Source organism: Lissotriton helveticus, chromosome 6 (genome assembly GCF_964261635.1).
Source record: "Lissotriton helveticus chromosome 6, aLisHel1.1, whole genome shotgun sequence".
NCBI lineage: Eukaryota > Metazoa > Chordata > Amphibia > Caudata > Salamandridae > Lissotriton > Lissotriton helveticus.
The window spans coordinates 1,830,896,664-1,830,917,893 of record NC_136067.1 but is presented as its reverse complement, the minus strand read 5'-3'; the positions used below and the strand labels follow the sequence as shown (position 1 = coordinate 1,830,917,893).

Below are 21,230 nucleotides of genomic sequence, written 5' to 3'. Positions count from 1 at the left end.
ATATGTCTATTTCTTATCATATTTATCTTTTGCCCTTTTAATGGTGGCTCATAGGTATGATACAAATGCAGTACAACATCAATGCAGTGTGTCTACAATCAGAAGGGAATGTGTTGTGGGACCCATGCAATTGAAGTATGTAATTCGCCATCAGATAAAATGAAACATAGATTCTCTTTTACCCACTTAGGTTTTACAGATTTGCCCGAAGGATATGCGAGCGGACATATGTGTCCATCTGAACAGGAAGGTCTTCAAAGAGCATCCTGCGTTTCGACTGGCCAGCGATGGATGCCTTCGCGCTCTAGCCATGGAGTTCCAGACCGTGCACTGTGCCCCAGGGGACCTGATCTACCATGCTGGGGAAAGCATAGACACTTTGTGTTTTGTGGTTTCTGGATCGTTGGAAGTCATCCAAGATGACGAAGTTGTTGCCATTTTGGGTATGTCACTTTGCTAATCTTTATTGACTCTGCTAAGTCTTCTCTTTGGTCTGTGCCAACCACCCATTCAGAATTTTATCTTTCTGTTCTTCTCCCTCTTGTACCTTTTCCCTCTATCCCATTCGTTCCTCTAATCACTTCTATTCCTCTTTACCTCCCAGCCCTTTTTCATTATACCTTTTCCTTTCTTCTCCGACCCTTCTGTTTTTAACACGAGTTCTGACTTTTTCCTTCATCTTACTATCTTCTAATCCTTGCATCTGCCACTTCCATCTCTTTCTTCAATCCTTTGTTTTTATTGTTTCCTTTTATCAACATTCACCTTACCTCCTTTTTTTGTTTTATTCTAATCATCATTTATATGATTAGAAATACTGTTCCCTCATAGGTCCTTTACCTTCTTTCTTACTATTTAATAAACATGTCTAAAATGTGCATATAATAATTATTCATTTGGGAAATTTGTGAGGTGCAATATCGTCTGGAACTTGCTTGTGCAAAATAGTTCAGACTTGATGGGCAAGCCATGAAGAGCAGCAACAATTACACAGATGAATTAATTCGAAGTTCTGCTGAAAATTGGTATTTGTAGGCATTTCCAATAGGTCAGTAGATTTTGGAGGTCTCTAAGGTGTTAGAGTCTGGCATGGGTGTTTGTCCCCTCGTGGCAAATCTGCATTCCACAATGGATGATTTGAAGGAGGTGGACTTTTCAAAGACCTTTGAATGATTTATGGAATTATTTTATGGAGAGAATCATTCCACAGTTTTGTAACCGATGGCTTGTAAGGTGCAGTCAACGACTTGAAATTTAAAGTTGTCCGTGACCCAAAACCAAGGAAGGGATTTGAGAATCTGACACGTGGTTTAGGCAATGTGTGTATTACTGACTTGTCGTTTAGCACCGGATGATTTTTCATGAAAGTGTTCTTTGCGCTCCAGTGCAGCATTAAGAAAGTCCAGTTTGTGAGTGAGGAGAGCTTTGGTCACCATTCCAAAGACTGCGTTTGATGGAAGATGTCTTATTCTGTACACACAAGTGCTTAAAAAGTTTCCAGTGAACATTAGGGTGATAATGTGTGGCTCAAATGAGGTTAGGGTATAAAGGGTGCCTTTGGTGTACTTGAATTGCTTAGTACTGAAGATGTCTCAAGAAGAAGTGGAACGAGGCAGGCTATCCAGAAGTGGTTAAGTATTGCTCTGGAACGCGCAATGGTGGAACTACATGTTTGCCATATTCAATTTGAGTATTCATTCATCCAGGATGAAATAGCCTTGAAGGTAATGAAGACTTGGGTTAAGTACAAGGGGCTTCATTCTAAGAAGCGGAAAGGTAATTTGAATCAGAAAATTGTTAATATAATTGGATAATGTGACTTGTCAAACCAACAGATTGCACCACTAAAATGTTATTATGATCTCTATTCAAATACCAACATATCTCAATTCAACTTAAAAAAAAATATTTGATGCCATATATTTTTACCTGCAGTAAAGTGTTGTCCCTGTTGCAAAGTGAATAGGTTTGATTCTGGTGTGGGGGGTGGGGGAGCAGTGGAGAAATATTCCTATTTTGTATGGTTTTGCATAATGTATTGTTCTCTCGTGTGAATGCATTTGCAAGCTAACCTTCACAATTGAACTGTTTAATCATTGGCAACAGTACCTCACCTGTGAAAGGTAGGCCTCAAACCTGCTCAGTCCCATTTAGTGGGAGTGAGAATAACTTGCATGGGGTTTCATAATAACCAAAGTTTTTGTTGGCAGCTTGAATGGGACTAAATATGTTGGTTTCAGTGCATGCAAGAGGTTAGCTGGTAAACATTTTCTGAGTCATTAGCCTAGCTTGAATAACAGTTTAGTATGATAAGACGCATCTCCTACTGAAAGCACCAAAACCTTCACTTAAAATTCTGTCTTGAGGTAACACAAAAAAAGCCAGCTTTCTTCCTAAAATCATCTTCTCTGTAACCATATTAATATTTGTGACAGGCTGCTCTGTGCTAGTCCCCCAGAACCTAAAACTGTATAATATTGTGTGAATCCTATATTTATATCTGTATAAGAGAACGGGATTCAGAATTTGACCACTATTGAAAATGAGAGGTCTCTGACATGTCTACTTATAGATAAGAACATCTTTTTAGGGGGAAAGAGCACAAGATTGAATATTGGCTAATTTGTGAACTCTATTGTGATGGATGGCTTCTAGAGAAAACCTTTGTCATGAATAACCTGATTAAAATGCCATTAGTCACTGCAGTGATGTAGCAACAGTGGTTAACCACTGTTGTGACTTCACCCAGTGTAAGCACTTGCTTCCACTTTGTTCGGCCTCTTCGCTTGGGTCTTAAGAGACCTGAGCTCAACCGTGGATTAGCATCTGGTGGTCCCACCTGCCTTCTCCCACCTCTCCTGGGTATCTTCAGGTGGGAGAATGTAGGCAGTGCGGTGCCAGTGCTGACCACCTGCTCAGTTGTTAGTGCTTGTCTCTGCAGACCAGTGATAATAGAAAAATGAACCTGCAATGACTAGCAGCTCTCACTGAGCCGCTGTCAGCACGGTGGTGGTTTCCACTCTCAGTGTGATGGGGGGAGCATGGCTTTGGGCTTATGGCCTAGAGGGTAGTGGGGGTTGATGGCAGAATGCCAGGTAATTCTTTTTGCAGCTTGGCTGGGGGTGGGGGAGGATTTTGCTGAAAGCACTAGGGGGTGGCAGGAGGCCATGATTGTTTTATTTGGAGGGTGAGGAAGGCATATCGAGGGTGGGGAGGGGATTGGTGACAGGACACCATGCTGTTTTTTTTGACTCTTCAGTTTTGTTTTTTACATGTCATATATGGCTCGCCCATTATTCCTCTACCCCCTAAGTATACGTTGGAAGCAAAGTCAGGTTTTTGGTGTGGGGGTGTCACAATTCTCTGCCTGCGCTCTCCTGTTCACCACCAATGGCCCCACCTTTGGCACTTTTCAGTGTTCCAATAAGTTCCTCAACCCTCCACTGCAAGCATACACTGATTTCAAGGCTCTGGGACACTATTTGGAAATTGACATCCGATCCATGACGGGCTTTGTAGAAGCCAGTCTGCTTATGCCAGAAACACCATTACCTACGATTTCCTGCTCAATGCTTAATTTCCACCCCTGCAGGCCAAGGATGGGCGGAGGAATTTAGCACACCTGTGGCTGGCATGTTCTAGCCTTCTCTCACCTGAAGCATGTGATCACAATGAGCCCTTTTAAGTCCCAGTTTCCTGTCCAGTCCAGTGTGGGTCATTTTAGCAGTATTCCGGTTAGACCAACCGTTTGTTTCCAGGGTGCCTGAATATTTGCCAATCCTTGTTTTGCTTTTCTTGTTACTTGATTTCTGAGTCTTGAGCTGTAGTAGTGACCGAGTGCAAGGTGTCAAAACCCTAAATGTTTTATTAATGAATTAATCAAAATCACAACCCAAATTGGTTAGCAAAGGTTCAGTAAATGTATCATCAGAGCAAAAATATTAAAATGATCAAGCAGTCAAAATGTGCATATGATGTAAAAAGATGCAAAATATAATCAAATAAGAGAGGATAAACGTCGAAAATAAGTGGTCTAAAAAGGAGTGTTCCTTTTCTAAATAAATCATTGAAAGCGACAAGGGGGTTTCTATGAACAAGGTGTCAGCATCAGATGACCCACATCTAAGGTTCAGAGGATATGCAAGTGTTCAAGCATAAAGATCAAACCTCTGGGCAAGGAAAATCAGCAGAGTAGAAAAGGAATCATTTTTCTGCGAAGGTAGGATGTTGTCTGCTAAACAGTTCATTAAAGCAGGAAAGAAGCTTCTGGAAAACCCTCCATATCAGTTCCTATCAAACGAACCAGTCAAATATTGTTGCCCTCTGGGAGCATGTACATTCCCCAGTTTCCCCTCCACTGGACAATACGGCATACAAGTGTGCAACCTTGGATGTAATATCGGTCCAGTCTGACTGGTACAGGAGAATCTCTCCCACAATCTCAGTCTCCATGTCTGAATCCAACTCCTCAGTAGGTTGCAGCTAACTATCAGCATATTGCATTAAACAATAAGCCTATTCTAGCTTACGAGACACAGGATAAGACAACTGCACCCCGCTGGGGTGGCGGCGGCCGTCATGGCGTGCTCGCCGCCGCGGAATTCGGCCAGTAGGCAGGTAAGACAGCAGGGCCGCGATAAGGCCGGGGGAGCGTCTCTGCATGTTGCGCCGAGTTGTGGGGCTGGTGGGGATAAGGCAGCGATGGGGGGCGGTGGGGGAACACTGCCGGTGGCTCCCCGCCGTCTTCTTATCTGAAGATTGCAGCGGGAGGGGCCTGTTGCCGGGAGAAGGTTGCGGCGAAAGAGAGGCGGGGGAGCACCCGCAGGTATGCCTGTGGCCCACCCCCATACCGTGCATGCGGTAGAGAGGAGGGGCGGGGCAGGCCGCAGAGGAGACAAGCGAGTGGCTCGGACCTCAGAGAGAGTGTCTGAGGGCCTGAGTGCGGGCAGAAAGAGTGCGTCGGGGGGCGGGGGAGGAGTACTTACCCGCAGCAGGTGCAGGGGGATTCGGGCCGCCCCGGTAGCATGGGGGCGGCAGGGCAGATGGCAGGAGTGCCCCGGGGGGCAGGGGGGATGGATAAACTGCGAGGAAGGAGGGGGGAAAGAGGGGGCAGGCTGGAGGGGGATAAGGAAAGGGGATGGGGGAGTCGGAGAGAGAGTCCATCCCCCCAAGAAGGCCAGGGTGCAGACAGGGGCCCGGGGGAGGTGGGGAGCAAAGCGGGGGGGGCAGGCCGGGGGACGCAGGACCTGGTGATGGACAGAAGCGAGGGGGTGGAGGAACTCCTGGGGGATGAGGGGAGCAATCAGGGGAGGCACTGGGAGGGGGAGAAGGCTGGGGGTCGGAAAGGGAGCCAGTTGGGGGGTGGCAAAATGTCCCCTTTATTGTTGGAGGATAGTGAGAGAGGGGGGTGCGGTCCCCGATGGATGTGGGCGGGGGGAGGGGCTCCGCGGCGAGGAGGTGGCGGGGCTGTCCTGGAGGGGGGATGCCCCCGGTTTAGCATGGAGGAAGTGGTGGAGTCTTCATCGGATGATGGGGGGGCGGGTGCAGGGGGGTTGGTGTGGAGTGACGAGGAGGAGAGTGGGGGTGAGATGGGGGGCAGTTTGGCGGTAGGGGGATGGTGGGTAGGCGGGGGGTGGGGGGCGGGGCGGTAGCGCAGCGCAGTTTGAGGGACTCAGCACACCGGACCTACCTTTTCTCTTACAGGTGGACACTCGCCGCGGGGTTCCTGACTTGGCAGGGCTGTTAACGGCCCCTCGACGCCAAGGTGAAGGGAGGGCTGAGCCTCCCGCGGCATGCCCCGCACCGGCAGGGGATCCTGTCGCGGCCGGCACAAGAAGGCCTGACACGGGCTCGCTGGCCCCGCCACCCACAGGGCCGCTGCGGCTTGGGGGACACGGACGGAAGAGGAGCACCGCTTTCGCATGTTTTGATTGATGTGAAGGGGCAAGGGATAGGTGGAGTGTGCCTAGTAGGGTGCAGTCGGCACCACTGGCAGGGAGAGGATACGGACATGGGGGGGTACAAGTAATTGATGATGAGAGGAAGGAGAGTTGAGGGATGGCGAGGGCGGCGGGGGGTCCGCTAATGTTGTTGGTGCTTTGCAGGTGTCACGGGGCCCACGGGAGAGGATGGCCAGGACATCTTTTTGGGAGAGGTCGGCTTCCCTGGACCGGAGGGTCCATTGGCGGCAGGTAATCGAGCGGCGCGCATGGTGTCAGTAGGGGTGGGGGAGGAGAGGGGGACGGGGGGCGCTTGAGGAGGGGGAAATATGTGGTTGATAAGGGTGTGGGCCCGGATGATGAAAAGTTGGATGAAGGTGGCAAGAAGGCGGCGGCGCAGGGGAGTGGGGGCGGCGCGGCGGCGCAGCAAGCGGGGGTGGCGTGGTGAGCGAGGCGGCTGCAGAGGGGGCGGTGAAGCCTGAGAGTAAAGAATTGAAGATTAAGCGGCTGCCGTACATGGGGGTCACTAAACCGCTGGGCGCGCACTTGATGCTGTCAACGAAAGAGCGTATATGGAAAGGGGAGTACGTTGAGTTGCTGAAGCTGCTACATCGGGAAGGTAGGGTGAATGAGGGGTCCAAGGAGGAAGAATACGAACTGCAGAAGAGGCCTAAAGTACATCTCACGATTGAAAACTGGCGGCCTTTTTAATCTTTGCCAGTGTATACTGTGAGAAATTTCCGGAGCGGTCGGTGTCCTTGTTCAAATATATGGACGTAATCTGGAAGGCCCAAATCACCGGGGGTGGCTATGCGTGGGCCCAGCATGACGAGGAGTTCCGGGCTAGGATGGCGTGGGACCCGGAGGCGAAGTGGGGTGAGTTGGATGCGGACCTATGGCAGCATACGATGGGGCTGGCGGGATCTGGTAAAACTATATTTACGGCGAGCTGGCAGCCCATTATTTACCAGTCCTTTCAGGGCCGCCCCATCCGGGGAGGGGTGGGGGCAGAATCAGGAGCTCAGGCGGGATCGGTGAGGGCCTGCTGGGACTATAATAAAGGGGCCTGCACCCGGAAACACTGCCGGTTTAAGCACAAGTGTTTCAGTTGCGGAAAGTACGGTCACCCCTTGTTACGGTGCTGTGAAACAGCGGGTCTGGCCCATGGGCCACAGCACGGACAGGCTGGGGGAGCGCGATCGGGGAGCGCTCAGCAATCTGGAGGCAGTAGAGGAGGTAAAGGGTTTGGGCCGAAGGGCTCGTCCTCCAGTTGAGGTGGACAGTTTGGTGGCGGCCCTGCAGGATTACCCAGACAGCGGGGCCGCGAGCGGTTGCGGACCGGGTGTGTGGACGGTTTTCGGTTGGGCTATGAGGGGCCGCGGCGGAGGAGATGGGCTGAGAACTTGAAGTTGGCGGTGGTGCAAGTGAAGTTGGACAAGGAGGTCAGTGAGGGCCGCATGGCGGGGCCCTTTGAGGACTGGCCGTTGGAGGAGTTGATTGTGTCCCCTATTGGGGTGGTGCCCAAGAAGGAGGCGGGGCAATTTCGGCTTATTCAACACGTGTCGTGGCCTGAAGGTGGGTCGGTCAGCGCCTACATTGATGAGCGGGAGTCTACGGTGTCGTACTCGTCGGTTGACACCGCTATGGCCCTGGTGGTGGCTGCAGGTGCATCGGCAAAAATGGCAAAGTGCGACATCAAATCGGCTTTCCGGCTGCTTCCGGTTCACCCAGACGATTGGGGCCTATGGGGGATCCAGTTCCACGACCTCTGGTATGTGGACAAGGCATTGCCGATGGGCTGTTCAATGTCATGCGCACCTTTCGAGTGTTTTAGTGCGTTCCTGCAGTGTTTTTTTACGGAAGGAACGGGTCACCAAGGAGTTACGCACTACCTGGATGACTTATTTCTGGTGGGGTCCCCAGACTCCGCGGACTGCCAGGTGGCGCTGGACAGGTTTCAGGAGCTGATGGGGTACCTAGGGGTGCCGTTGGCACCGGAGAAGACAGTGGGGCCAGGCACGGCGCTGTCATTTTTGGGCATTGAACTGGGTTCGGGGACCATGGAGGTCCGACTACCAGTGGAAAAGAAGCAGCAGATGTTGGGTCTGCTGGAGGTCATGTTGGTACGGACAAAAGTCACGGTTTTGGAGGTCCAGGTGCTGTTGGGGCACCTCAATTTTGCTTGCAGAGTGGTGCGGGTAGGGCGGACGTTCTGCAGGAGGTTGGGCAGAGCGTTGGCGGGGAGGAGGCCTCCACATCACCATGTGCGGCTGCCGCGGGCATTCGCGAGGATTTGTGGATGTGCCAGTTTTTTTACTATGCATAGAGGGGAGGACTTGGTCTGGGATGTTCAGATATTCTCAGACGCGGCCGGTAGTGACGGTTTCGGGCTGTACTGGCAGGGACGGTGGTGTGCGGAGAAGTGACCCCAGGAGTGGTTGGGGGTGGCAAGAGCATTGCGTTTTTGGAACTCTTCCCGTTGGGGGTGGTCGTCGTGCTGTGGGGGGAGGTGTTGACCCACAGGCGTGTGACGTTCCATGTAGACAACATGGCGGTGGTACAGGTGGGGAATCGCCAGACTGCCAGAGACGAGTAGGTGTTGAAGCTATTGAGGGTCTTTGTGTTGGGCTGCCTGCGAAACGATATTGCTTTTCGCGCGGTGCACATCCCGGGGATCAATAATGACATTGCGGATGCTTTATCTCGTTCGCAGTGGGAGAGATTCTGTGGGTTAGCCAAGGACGCGGATCGGGACCCGACAGACATGCCTCTGCAGATGTGGTACGTCAGCAACACAGGATGTTGCAGCTGGTTCTAGGGTCTTTGGCGGAATCGACACAGACCAATCAATCAGAGTACTTGTAAAGTGCGCTACTTACCCGTGAGGGTCTCAAGGCGCTATGGGGAGGGGGGGTGCTGCTACTGCTCGAAGAGCCAGGTCTTGAGGAGTCTTCTGAAGGCGAGTAGGTCTTGGGTCTGCCGTATGTGGGTAGGGAGGGTGTTCCAGTCTTGGCGGCGAGGTAGGAGAAGGATCTGCCGCCGGAGGTCGTTCGTTGGATGTGGGGGACAGCGGCGAGGGCGAGGCTGGCAGAGCGGAGCTGGCGGGTGGGGGTGTAGAAGCTGAGTTTGCTGTTCAGGTAGGCTGGTCCGGCGTTGTGGAGTGCTTTGTGTGCGTGGGTGAGGAGCTTGAAGGTGATCCTCTTGTCGACGGGGAGCCAGGGTATGTCTCTCAGGTGGGGGGTTATGTGGCTGCGGCGGGGGACGTTGACGATCAGTCGGGCGGAGGCGTTTTGGATGCGTTGTAGTCGTCGTAGGTGTTTGGCTGGGATTCCTGCGTAGAGTATGTTGCCGTAGTCCAGTCTTGTGCTGACAAGGGCCTGTGTCACCGTTCTTCTTGTTTTGGTCGGGATCCACTTGTAGATCCTGCGGAGCATGCGGAGGGTGTTGTAGCAGGAGGAGGAGACGGCGTTGACCTGCTTAGACATGGAGAGGGAGGAGTCGAGGATGAATCCTAGGTTGCATGCATGGTCAGTGGGTGTTGGTGCTGTTCCCAGTGTGGTCGGCCACCAGGAGTCATCCCAGGCTGAGGGGGTGGGTCCGAGGATGAGGGGGCGAAGGGACATTATGCACCTGGGGCGGTGGTCATCTGACTGTTACAAGCGTTATGTGCGCAGCGACGTTCCCCAATGCTAGCGCGGTTGTTTTGTGGCCTATGCTTGACTTCTGTTTCTCGTTTTAGGTTCTGTGGCTGGTCCCCTTGCCCGTGACATGACTGTCTGGATAGTGGGTCACTCCTTTGTCAAGGGGGCCCAGTTGCAAGCGCAGGATAGTTACTTTGGTGAGAATCTGGGATTTAATCCTGCTATTTTTAAAATTCAATGGTTTGGGAGAGGTGGGATGCTCTGAAAGGAACTGGTTGAGACACTGAATAGGCTGTTGGTGGGGGTTAGGTGCCCTGACGTGTTGGTCCTCCATTTGGGGGAAAATGATATGGTGCAGGAAACAGGGTTGGTTTTAATGAGGGCCATGAAGAGGGATTTGGAAGAGATCAGGAGGAAGTGGTCGGGGTGTTCGGTTGTATGGACAGAGTTTGTTCCGCAGAGGGTTTGGAGAGGGGCATTGAAGCCCCAGGCGGTGGATAAAGCCAGACATAAGATCAATGTGGAAATGGTTCACTTTTGCAGGCATTTGGGGTTTTCGAGAGTCTGGCACCGGGACCTGCGGATTGACGCACCGGAACTATTCAGGGGGGACGGGGTCCACCTGTCACGTTTGAGTATGGACCTGTATCTACTAGAATTGCAGGAAGTCCTGTCCAGGATGTTGGGAGCGCATCGGGAGTAAGGGGCGAGGGGTGTAGGCATCAGGGCACAGTTTCGGGGGGGGGGGGGGGGGCAGGAAAAGGTGGAGGCGGTGTAACCATCTACCCATCCGCCTTTTCCTGGGTGGCGGAGTTGTTGTTGAAGTTGGCCAAGTTTGACTGGAGTTTGGCAGTTTATCGTTAAGTTGGGGAGTTGGTGAACAGGAGTGGGGAAATGTTAAGCAGTTTGGAAGTTTACATTAGAGGGTCGTTAGTTACAGTCACAGGAAGGCAAATATGTGGGGTGAGAAGATTGTGGGTTATTTAATAAATTGCAATTTATGTATTGTATGTTGCAGGGTGTTTTTTTTTATCATGTGGAGATTGTAGGGGTGGGGGGAGGTAATGTCAAGGGGTTTAGGTAATTCAATGTTTAGAGAGGTTTTAGTTTTGTAAGGCGGATTGCCAGTTTAATAAAGTGTGATGTGCACCTGTTTCAATAAAGCGGCAGTTTACACACACAAATGGTTGTCGGTGTGCTTGCCCCCCTTTCCTCCCTCCCAAGGGAGGTTTGGGGGGCAGCCGAGCCCCACGAGGTCTGCCCCCGGGCAGATTTGGGAGGGGGCGAGCAAAGGCAGCCATTTTGCTGCTTTGGGCTGCCTGGGATATAGCCCAAAGGCAGCCCAAATTCAAACACCAGCCCAAGGGTTAGTTAAGGGGGCTTGCGCTTGCCCAGCCACCATTTTAGGTTCAGGTGACCTGGTGGCTGGGAGCGCAGTAGTGAGGTGTAGGTTTTTTCCCCCGCCCACCCTCCCTGGGCTCAGGGTTTTTGGGAGAGGTCTTTGTTTTTAGGAGTTTTTGGTTAGGGGCCTTTTTGGAACAGGTGCATAGGGGTGGAGTTATGTATTGTTGTCGCTTGGAACAGGTGCTGGCGGAGTTGTTGTTGAAGTTGGCCAAGTTTGGCTGGAGTTTGGCAGTTTATCGTTAAGTTGGGGAGTTGGTGAACAGGAGCGGGGAAACGTTAAGCGGTTTGGAACTTTACATTAGAGGGTCGTTAGTTACAGTTGCAGGAAGGCAAATAGGAGTTTTAATGTGGGATGAGAAGATTGTGGGTTATTTAATGTATTGCAATTTATGTATTGTATGTTGCAGGGTGGGGGGTTTTATCATGTGGGGATCGTAGGGGTGGGGGAGGAAATGTCTAGGGGTTTAGGTAATTCGATGTTTAGAGAGGTTTTAGTTTTGTGAGGCGGATTGCCAGTTTAATAAAGTGTGATGTGCACCTGTTTCAATAAAGCGGCCGTTTACACACACAAATGGTTGTCGGTGTGCTTGCCCCCTTTCCTCCCTCCCAAATGTTCTCTTTAAAGGTCTTTGGACTGACGCACACCTAACTGCCTGACTCCGACCGATGCAGACGTAAAGCCCCTGAAAAGAAATTGAAGCAGTACTAGGGACATCTGTGTAGTTAAATACTGAATTCTTTACCATTGTTCAGCCTGGTGTCTGAAGCGCACACCTAGGAACCGGACAAGAGCGGTGACGCTCGCGCCTGCTGATGTTCAATGGAAGAATGAGAGAAGGTTTCATATTTTAATTGCCACGTCTCAGACTTACATTCAGAGTAGCACTTCCACAAATTGATTTTAAGAAGAGAACAGGCTGTAACCCAGTCTGTTTGGAATCCATCCTCTGAAATGCGTGTCATTTAATTACATTTGAAGTGCAAACCTGCTCTCGGTTACAGAAAAGTTTAATTTCATAAAAGCTCTTAAAAAGTTTACAGTGTTTCTAACTCTGAAGGATCGTTGGTGATAACCTACACATGAATGGTGAACTGACTTGGGAAGAGAAATGTAAGAGGGAGTGTAGAGATGCACAGCAGATGTTCTCATAGCTTCAGTTTAGTAAGGCCACCGTTTATGATGGTTAGGCAGTGGCGGCTGGCACGACTCGCAGGTTACGGCGAGATGGGGCAGCAGGCGGGGGTAGGGTTACAATGTTAAATAAAAAAAATAGACTTACCTTGCCACCGGGTCCCGCAGCTCCACTCCTGTTCCTCAGGTTCCTCTGGCCAATCACAACGTTACAGTGCAGCATTGTAATTGATAAGCACCCAGGCTCCCCTGACCAATCACAACGCTGCATTGCAGCATTGTGATTAGTATGAGCGCCATGGTTTGGCGCTCAGCCAGGGACTGGGGACCTGGGCATGTTCTCCATGCAGGCTGTAATGCAGCCTGCCTGGAGAACAGGGAAGTGCACATAACTGTTTTGGGCGGCCTGAGAGGGCCGACCAGTCATTGTGCACTTAGGAGGGTTCTACCACTCCTCCCCTCATCTGCAACCCCGTCCCATCTCGCAAATCTGCTGCAACAGGAGGCTAAAATAAAATGATAATAACATTACATTGTTATCATTTTATTTTATCCTTTTTAGGTCTCGCCTAGCGACGCAGAGCATGCGCTGCTCGCCTTGGCAAGATCTATTGTCGTCGATTTCTGTTCGGAAGGGGGACAGGAGAAGTGCACGCCTACGGACAGTTGATGTACACGCGGCGTTTCAAAACAGCGCGCGCCTCGCGCACTTTCACTTTGCACGCAGCGTTTCAACACAGTGCACGCATGGCGCGCTTTCACTCTCCAGCATGGAGGGTTGCTAGAAGCATTTTGTTCGTTATTTGGTGCGTACTCTAGTTTTCGTGATTTATTTCTTATTTTCTCGGAAGCCACTGTGATAGCAGAGAGAGAAAATAATCGAGTGACTTGAATGTGTTAGCATTCAAGAAGTGCCAATCAGGTGAGAGGCGTCATAGAAAACGGCAAAAGTCCACAAAAGGGCTAGACCTGTCAGACCTGTCAAGCAAGAGCTGTGATATCTAAGGCCTTGTACTATCACAAGTGTAGGTTTCCAGCTTTCCATATCTGTGCTTTCAAACTAAATTCAGTCATGATATATAGCTGATAATCTACATAGAAGGGGCAGGGTAAACAATCTGCAACAGATGTTTTACATACAAAGAAAACAAGAGTGCTCATTCTAAACAGCCCAGACATGGAGGTACCATAATATCCACGTGGGATAATACTTTGTATATTTACCAGTATAAAAAAGCATTTTGCTTTTCTTATGAAACTTATTATGAAACAGTGCAACTTAGTAGTCAAACATCATGGTTTGATAAAGTCAGTATAAGTTACAAGTACAGTTTTCGCACCCTCCACTCTTTGTCATTTAAGAGAAAGGGGTTTCATCTATGCATTCTCAAACAAGTAAATGGTAAAGAAAGCATAATTAGAAATGAGAAACATTATATTTTAATAAAATTGACTGCCTGTCTTACCATGCATTACTTTTCACAGTCAGACCTTTGCACTTCTACCATAACTCCAATTATTTTTATATGTCTATTAAAAATCGGATCATATTGACCCAAGCCACACCAATAGTTTTGTGAACCTGGCTGCTGTGGCTAATATTATGCATGTTCCGCAAGGCACATTCATATTATGGCATCCATACATTTTTATTTAAACAAGAGTTCTACTTTGACTTATGCGCATTTAGTTGTATTCCTTGTCTTCTGTATTGACTTATACATCTACACAAATATAACAAGCATTTGCAATGCAATATGTCTCGCAGTTACGAGAGTTTCAGCTATTGGCATTGTAAATAACAATGCCTTTTATTTATGTTTAAAAAAATAATAATAATATAAGGCATTATTATTTGCAATGGCAATAGCTCAAACTCGCTTAAATGTGAGGCCTATTGCATTGCAAATGCTTGTTTTTACTGCTTCAAGGTAGTGGGGCGGCGGTCCTCTGCCTTAGTGAAGGAGCCGCCCCTGTGGTTGGGTAACTACTTGCTTGGAATGTTGCACCTAGGGACGGTGACGCTCCCTGCTCAAGCTGCTATTGTTCAACTTTTTGAAGACCTGACCCACAATCGGACATCTATATTCCATATCATGACTTTAAAATCGTAATCAAACAAGCATTGGCATATCCAAAAGGTCTTACCTTTGGAAACATATAAGGAATTTAGCCAGGCAGCACATTATCCTGGGTGCTACAACATCTAATGTTACTTCACATGCCACTCGAAAACAGTGTCTGACATGCAACCGATGGGTCCATTTAGCAGAAACCACTAACCATCGGAGACCAATAAGTAGTAAACCCAAAAGCCCTCTGGAAATAGTCAAACACATTCAGAGCCTGGGTAAGAAACATACCTACACTCTATGAAGAGCACAACAACACACAAGCCAGAGAAGATCCAAGTGCGGCAGAACTTCTCTGTAGATTTAGAGGAAACTATTTCAGTTAAATGCAAGACATTGTGGGAAAGGTACTTTATTGCATTATGGTCATGCTTCTGTTTGACCACCTTAAGAAGTTTCTAAGGCACTCCATATTCACTAATTAAGATCAGTGGGCTTACGTATAGATTATGAGTGAATTTATAGAAGTGTAAATACTGACATATTGTTAAGCACATACACAAAGCAAACAGCAGGAAACCGGACAGCCCTGTGAAAATCAGAGCCACATACAGACCAAAGATCATCAACCATAACAAAACGCACGTCACCTCGAGGATTTAACTGAAAAGCATTTTGTAAACAAATACAACTTTGCAATACTAGAAAATTTAGACATGCCAACAAAGCATTTAAATTAGTATTGCATTGCGTCCATTTCTCGCTCATCTCCTGCCCTTCGCCCCGGCATCCTTACGCTCCTCCATGCTGGAATTTCAGAATAGGAATTGAGTGGCACTCAGATCTCAAAGTGCAACAGGGTGGTGCTATTGCTAGAAAATTGTCTGAGAAGCATATTGCTGTTTGAGTGGAGTATCAGCTGACAAGTAGTAAAAAGAGATATGGGACTTGTGCTAAAATTACACTATTAGGAATGAGCCGGTAAATGCCATTTTAAGGAGGATATGTAGGTGATTGTACCGGCAGTTGTAATGGTGGATCGATACTCAGGAGCTTTTAAGGGCACTAAGAGTTCACTTGAAGAATGATGAACAATCTCAAACTCTATGTTCCAAACAACCTAAAATAAGAAAGATCCAAATAAAAAGTTTGCTTCTGTGAAATTTATGAATGTTTAAAATATTGTCTATGAATTTTACGAATCTTGAGGGCACGCCTATTCGTTTTCATAATAGTTTCTCAAAATGATTTTTCCTGTATTGGATTTTAGCTGAAGCCTCGTTCTGGAGCTGTTTGTGCACCATTGGTGAACCTATTGGGGGCCAAAGAGAGGGACGGGCTTCCCAGGTTCACTTCTTTTTCCTGTTGCGCCCGTTCCTGGTGTCCAGATAGAGCAAACTAATTAAATACATTTTACAATTTAGATGAAAGTATTTCATTTGCAAAATCATTATTCTCCGCTCGCAAGGAGAGGAGAGCGAGTGTCTTTAAAAGATAAAATGTGGCGTCCATAAAGCAGGCACTACGCTGAGCCAGGGAAATGCTTGCAGGGGCCCCTAAAGAGAGATTCAGGATACAAGACTCTGTAAATTTAAAGTGAAAGCGCCTGTTCTACACTGCTACATAATGAAGGGAATGCCTGTCTCATGCGCTCATGGAGGTGCTCAGGATGGAAAACAACAGGGAAGAAGGGGTTAGGGGGGGTGTATGGTGGGAGGGTGACTCAGTAAGGGAAACAGAGATAAAGTCAAAATAAATGCAGATTGTCTTGGAGAAAGGATGTGGCATAACATTCAGAGCTACTGACTTTGGAACTAGGGAACCAGGTTCAAGTATCAGCTTTGGCTCTCACCATTTCTAAAAAGAAATACCAAGCATTTCAGAACAGACAAGCTGAGATAAAAAAAATGCACCAAAAGTAACAGAAAAGGACAGAAGCGAACACTTACATGTAATAGGGTCAGCCGCCATGGGAGAGAACCAATCACCCAAAGGAGGGATAAATACAACCCATGCACCACTAAAATGCCAGCATTTCTGAATGCCACATAAAAGAACGAATGGAAATAGACAGTTGTGCTCGAAGCCCAGAGAAGACATACAGCATGTCTCGCAAACAGCACCTGCGCTGGCTAGGCTCGACCTAAAAGCAGTGTACTTAGCAACTCTCAAAGGCATTATACTTCTGGCTTTAATTCAGATTACTGACAACAAATGTATAAAGATGGAAATGCAATCTAACTTCTCTGTCATTGTTTGGAGACTTTTTTTAGGGTCAAGGCTCCATTTATATACTATTAAACTTAACCATGCCAGGCCCTCTGTCTCAGAAAGCAACATTCCCTTATCTGGTCCAAGACGCTATAGAGGCATGCTCACATGTGATATGTGTTCTTCAGTACCAGCCCCTTTTCCTGAGATTTCCAAATACATGTTAAGGGGTCTATTAGGATGGCGGGTGGATAGCCGCCGCAGCTGAGGCGTGCCCTCATCCGCCCGCGATCGAGACCCTGAACACCGCCGGTCCAATTAGCATCGCGGTCGCGACCGCCGCGGTGTGATTTTCCACTAGCCACTTTTCCGCCGGTTGCAGCCTGGTGGGCGGAGCTGGACTGCTACAATTGTTGCGGATCAGGGACAAACACCGCCGGCACGATTATGAAGCCGGCGGTAGCCAGCCTCTCCGCGTCGGTGGAACCACCATGGAAACGCATGCAGAGACATGTTCCGGGGGCCCATTGCGGGCCCCCAATGTGTTGGGGGGATGTGGGTGCACGGTCCCTGTGCCAAGACGCAGTGCAGGGAGATGCAGGACATGCTCCTGTTAACATCCAGCGTGCTGCTGGCAGCAGCAACCGCCGCAATGTTATTGGCCAGAATACCACGGCCGGATTTCGACTGCGGAGCATTCTAATTGGACCAGTGGTTATGCTACGTTCCTGGCGGGCGGTGTTTTCCCGCTACCATGGTGAATGATTTTCCGACCACCATCCTAATAGACCCCAAAGTGTTTTTAATTATTTTCTATGGCATACACATTTCAGATGTTTAGTCAGTGTGTTTCATGTTTGCCTCCAAAAATACCTCCAGCTCCCACTATTGGCTGTGCTGTCTACCACACCACCTTGCTCGCATGCATGATGTTAAGCATATATATATATATATATATATGTATATATATATATATATATATATATATATATATATATATATATATAGGGAGCGGGCGTTGGACCCTATATATATATATATATATATATATTACCTACTGGCGGTCGCCAGTAGGTATATATAGTTAGGATTTTTTCTCTATGGGTTTTTTGAAAATTCTATGTCTAATAACTTTGGCGTTTGTGGACGGAATTGGCTGAAATTTTCAGGAAAATGGCACATTTTGTTTCTGAGCAGCCCTTGAAAATTTGGGGGGGGTTCGTCCAGTGGGGGCCGAGAAAAAAGGGGGGTCCCAAAACGTGTTTTTAACATTGAGTTTTCCATAGGGCGGTTGGCCTCACTTTTAGCCCGAACGGCTGAATGGATTTGCACGAAACTTGGCAAAATTGTAGGGACTGGTAGCCCGATGTGCCTTTTGTAGGTCTCAATATATGTGCTCCAGTGGATTTTGAGAAATTAACGTTTTAAAAAAGATATATATCTGTAACAGCGGACCGGTTAGCGCTCTGGTTCGCGGACTTTTCGCGCAACGGAGCTTTGTGAAGCGAAGCTGATTGGTTCTCCGGCGTCTGTCAACATTCCAAACAGTCCGTAGCGGCCGCCATCTTGTCTCTCGGTAGGATCGAGAGACAAGAGGAGGTCAAAACAAAGGGGGAAATAACTATAAGGGGGCATAGTAGATCCTCGCTGACCCCCTAGGTTTGATGTGGAGGTTTTAAAAGGGCCCCGCGGGGCAAAAAAAAATAATAAAAATAATAATTGAACGGCTGAATGGATTTGCACGAAACTTGGCAAAATATTAGGGACTGGTAGCCCGATGTGCCTTTGCTAGGTCTCAATATATGTGCTCCAGTGGATTTTGAGAAATTAACGTTCAAAAAAAGATATATATCTGTAACAGCGCTCCGCTTCGCGTAACGGAGGTTTGCGAAGCTGATTGGTCATTCTGTCACTGGGCTATAGTTGGGCTACATCTGGCTGATATTTGGGCTACATTTGTTTTTTTGTGTGTCTGGCGGCCATCTTTGGGCTACATTGGGCTACATTGGGCTTCATTGGGCTACATTCGGCTAATTAGCAAATAGCTCATCGCAAACTAGGAATGGTAAAGAATCGCTATTTATTCCTTAAAGTTCGCTATTTAGGAAATGCAAATAACTTTGATGATACATATGGCGGTTCATCTCTAACAAGATAAGAAGCATAGGGATAGATTTATGATGACTGGCGCATCACCAGGGATGTGTTAGTCATTCTGTGCCGCTGTTCCGTCACCTATGGTGTGCTGCATTTACAATGCGGCGCATCACGGGGCAAAAACAGCACAGATGCGTGATGTATCTGTGCCGTAAAGGTGGCGCATTGCTGGAGTTGTATCGCAAGTGTGATGAAGGTCCAGCAAGGGTCGGGGGTGCCCCTGTCGCAGGGTTTCTGTTCTCACACAGAACTGTGGACAGAGGATTGGAACCTCGGCGAATTAGGGTGTCCCAAAACTCACGTTAGTAATCAAAAACTATTTAGCAAGCTAGGTACAGTGTCACATTGGATATAACAAACTCTCAATGTTTAGACAATCCAGAATATGAACTTATAGTACCTCAGGATACGTGGAACTCATGAACAGTCGGTCGTTATATATTTCTTAGAAACCAGAACATGGAGTTAAGAAGAACACATGTGTATTTGAAATGTTTATTTACTAATGCCGTCTTCTCAGGCGTAGTACCTTAGATAATAAAAGTACACATATTATCAGTAGCAAAATTACCAGCATAGTTACTAGTACATAAAAAGTGAATGGTGATAGTATGTTAACATGCTGTAAATGAATAAGAGTTAGCAACACTTATAAGCAGCCGCGGGCCGTGGAGGGAGTTACGGTGAGGCAGGGAGGCGGGGAGGGGGAGAAGCAGGGTGGAGAATACAAGTACACATATTATCAGTAGCAAAATTACCAGCATAGTTACTAGTACATAAAAAGCGAATGGTGACAGTATGTTAACATGCTGTAAATGAATAAGAGTTAGCAACACTTATAAGCAGCCGCGGGCCGTGGAGGGAGTTACGGTGGGGCAGGGAGGCGGGGAGGGGGAGGGGCAAGGTAGAGAGGGCTCCACCCTGCTTCTCCCCCTCCCCGCCTCCCTGCCTCACCGTAACTCCCTCCACGGCCCGCGGCTGCTTATATCTCACCCTCCCTAATACACATATTATATTATTTGCTAAGAAGGTCTCTTTGTGTTGGTTTAGGGCGTGCCCATACTTTAGTGTCTTAGATTTGAAGGAATCACATCAGCATACACCAGCTCTCTCTTCATGTGAACCGCATCAACTGTTGTGTATGTGTGTTCGGCAAAGCAATATAAAACCCGCCTCATGCCCAGAATTGGCAGAAGTTGCACTTATGTTATGAGTATGAAGTCGTGGAGATCAGACCTCATAACAATTCTGTATCGTGTTGTTCTTGAAACTTTAGCACTCGCTGTACAGATATAGTTTAACAAGTAAAGCAGATAGTAGACCAATAACATATTATTCTCATGTAAACCACGATGAACTACTAGGTGGAAAGCTAAAGCAACAACTAAATGTCGTGTGCAGAAGTTGCAAAAAAGGAAAAATGGCGTTTAAACCGGTAATGAGCCCATGCTAACTTAACACGGTGTAAAGATATCCAGGACCTAGATGACACCTCCTCATGATCCGGAAACGAACTGAATAAGATAATAGAAGTGCCATCTCATGAGAGCAGATTGCAAGTTTATATGTGGACGGTCCGCAAGGTAAAGCATTAAAAACTAGGAAAATTCAATGCTAAAGAAAAATAAAACAGCCAAGTACTTTATCGAGTCTTAAGCCAATAGGCAAGGTAAATAATAAAAACTTGACAATTAAGTCAATGAATTGTCAATGAAATTCTAGTACTCAGCATATGAAACATGAAAAAGGTCTATGACATAACTGTGTATGCAAAATAAGCTGCAACAGCCTCCAATAGGAAGTCACCGTCTTCATCCGAAAACAGTTCAGCCATCCAATTTAAAAGCGGAAAAGAACATACGTGCTCTCCCAGCACCGGATCCTCTATCACCATCAGAGGACAGCTCGGTGGGTTTTCAAGAAAGCTGTGTTCCAAGAAAGACTGTGCTGCCGCCAGTAAATTCCAGGGACCAAGTAGTCCATGCATCAATGCCACAGCCATAATCCTTTCGCCAGGACAAATCAACTCGTGAGTAATGATAGGAGTCATCAGCTGATTAAAGTCGACGTCAGGAGAAACCGGTCCGCAGAGACACAAATCAATGGCCCAATCGAAATCACAGGTCAGGCAGTGAAATACAGGCTGGACACAGGTGAAGTAGGAGAACCGAAAAGATAATCCATATGCCGTGCTTAATATCGCCAACGGCATTGTGCCATAATATTCTAGCATGCGATTGCGGAACAGTGTCAGCAGCTGCAGGGTCGGAGGTTGCATAGGAGGGACATCCATATTTAAAAATGTAAAAAAGCACAAGAGCGTCCGCTGGTAATGCAAGTAAAAATGCAATCCACGAACCAGAGTGGAGAAAATGGAATGAAAGGGAGCAGGGATGACTCCAAAGATTTTCTCAAATGAAGTCACGAGACCACTGGTAACAACTTTAAAAAAGTGTGCCAGGGATTTTGTGGAGGATGCGTTAAAGATAGTCGGAAACATGTTGCTGAAATTGAAAGGCAAACCTGTGTACGGGTGTTCGCTATGTGAAGTACGAAAGTTTCACGGGCCGAACTCAAGGCCACCTCTCTCTGAGACAAAAGAGCTCTTATTCTTGTCATGCCGTTGAAACGTGTCCCAAGGTTGGTATTTGTGGCCAGATTGAAAACTCCCTAT

The 21,230-nt window shown here is 47.9% G+C and overlaps 1 protein-coding gene across 1 annotated transcript in view; it reads left to right on the top strand.

Moving 5' to 3' along the window:
* The window catches only part of KCNH1 (potassium voltage-gated channel subfamily H member 1), a 1,297,290-nt gene that overhangs the window by 722,773 nt on the left and 553,287 nt on the right, over window positions 1–21,230 (top strand). The window contains 1 exon segment of the mRNA XM_078649724.1: window positions 191–443. Within this exon segment, the coding sequence (XP_078505850.1) occupies window positions 191–443 (253 nt within the window).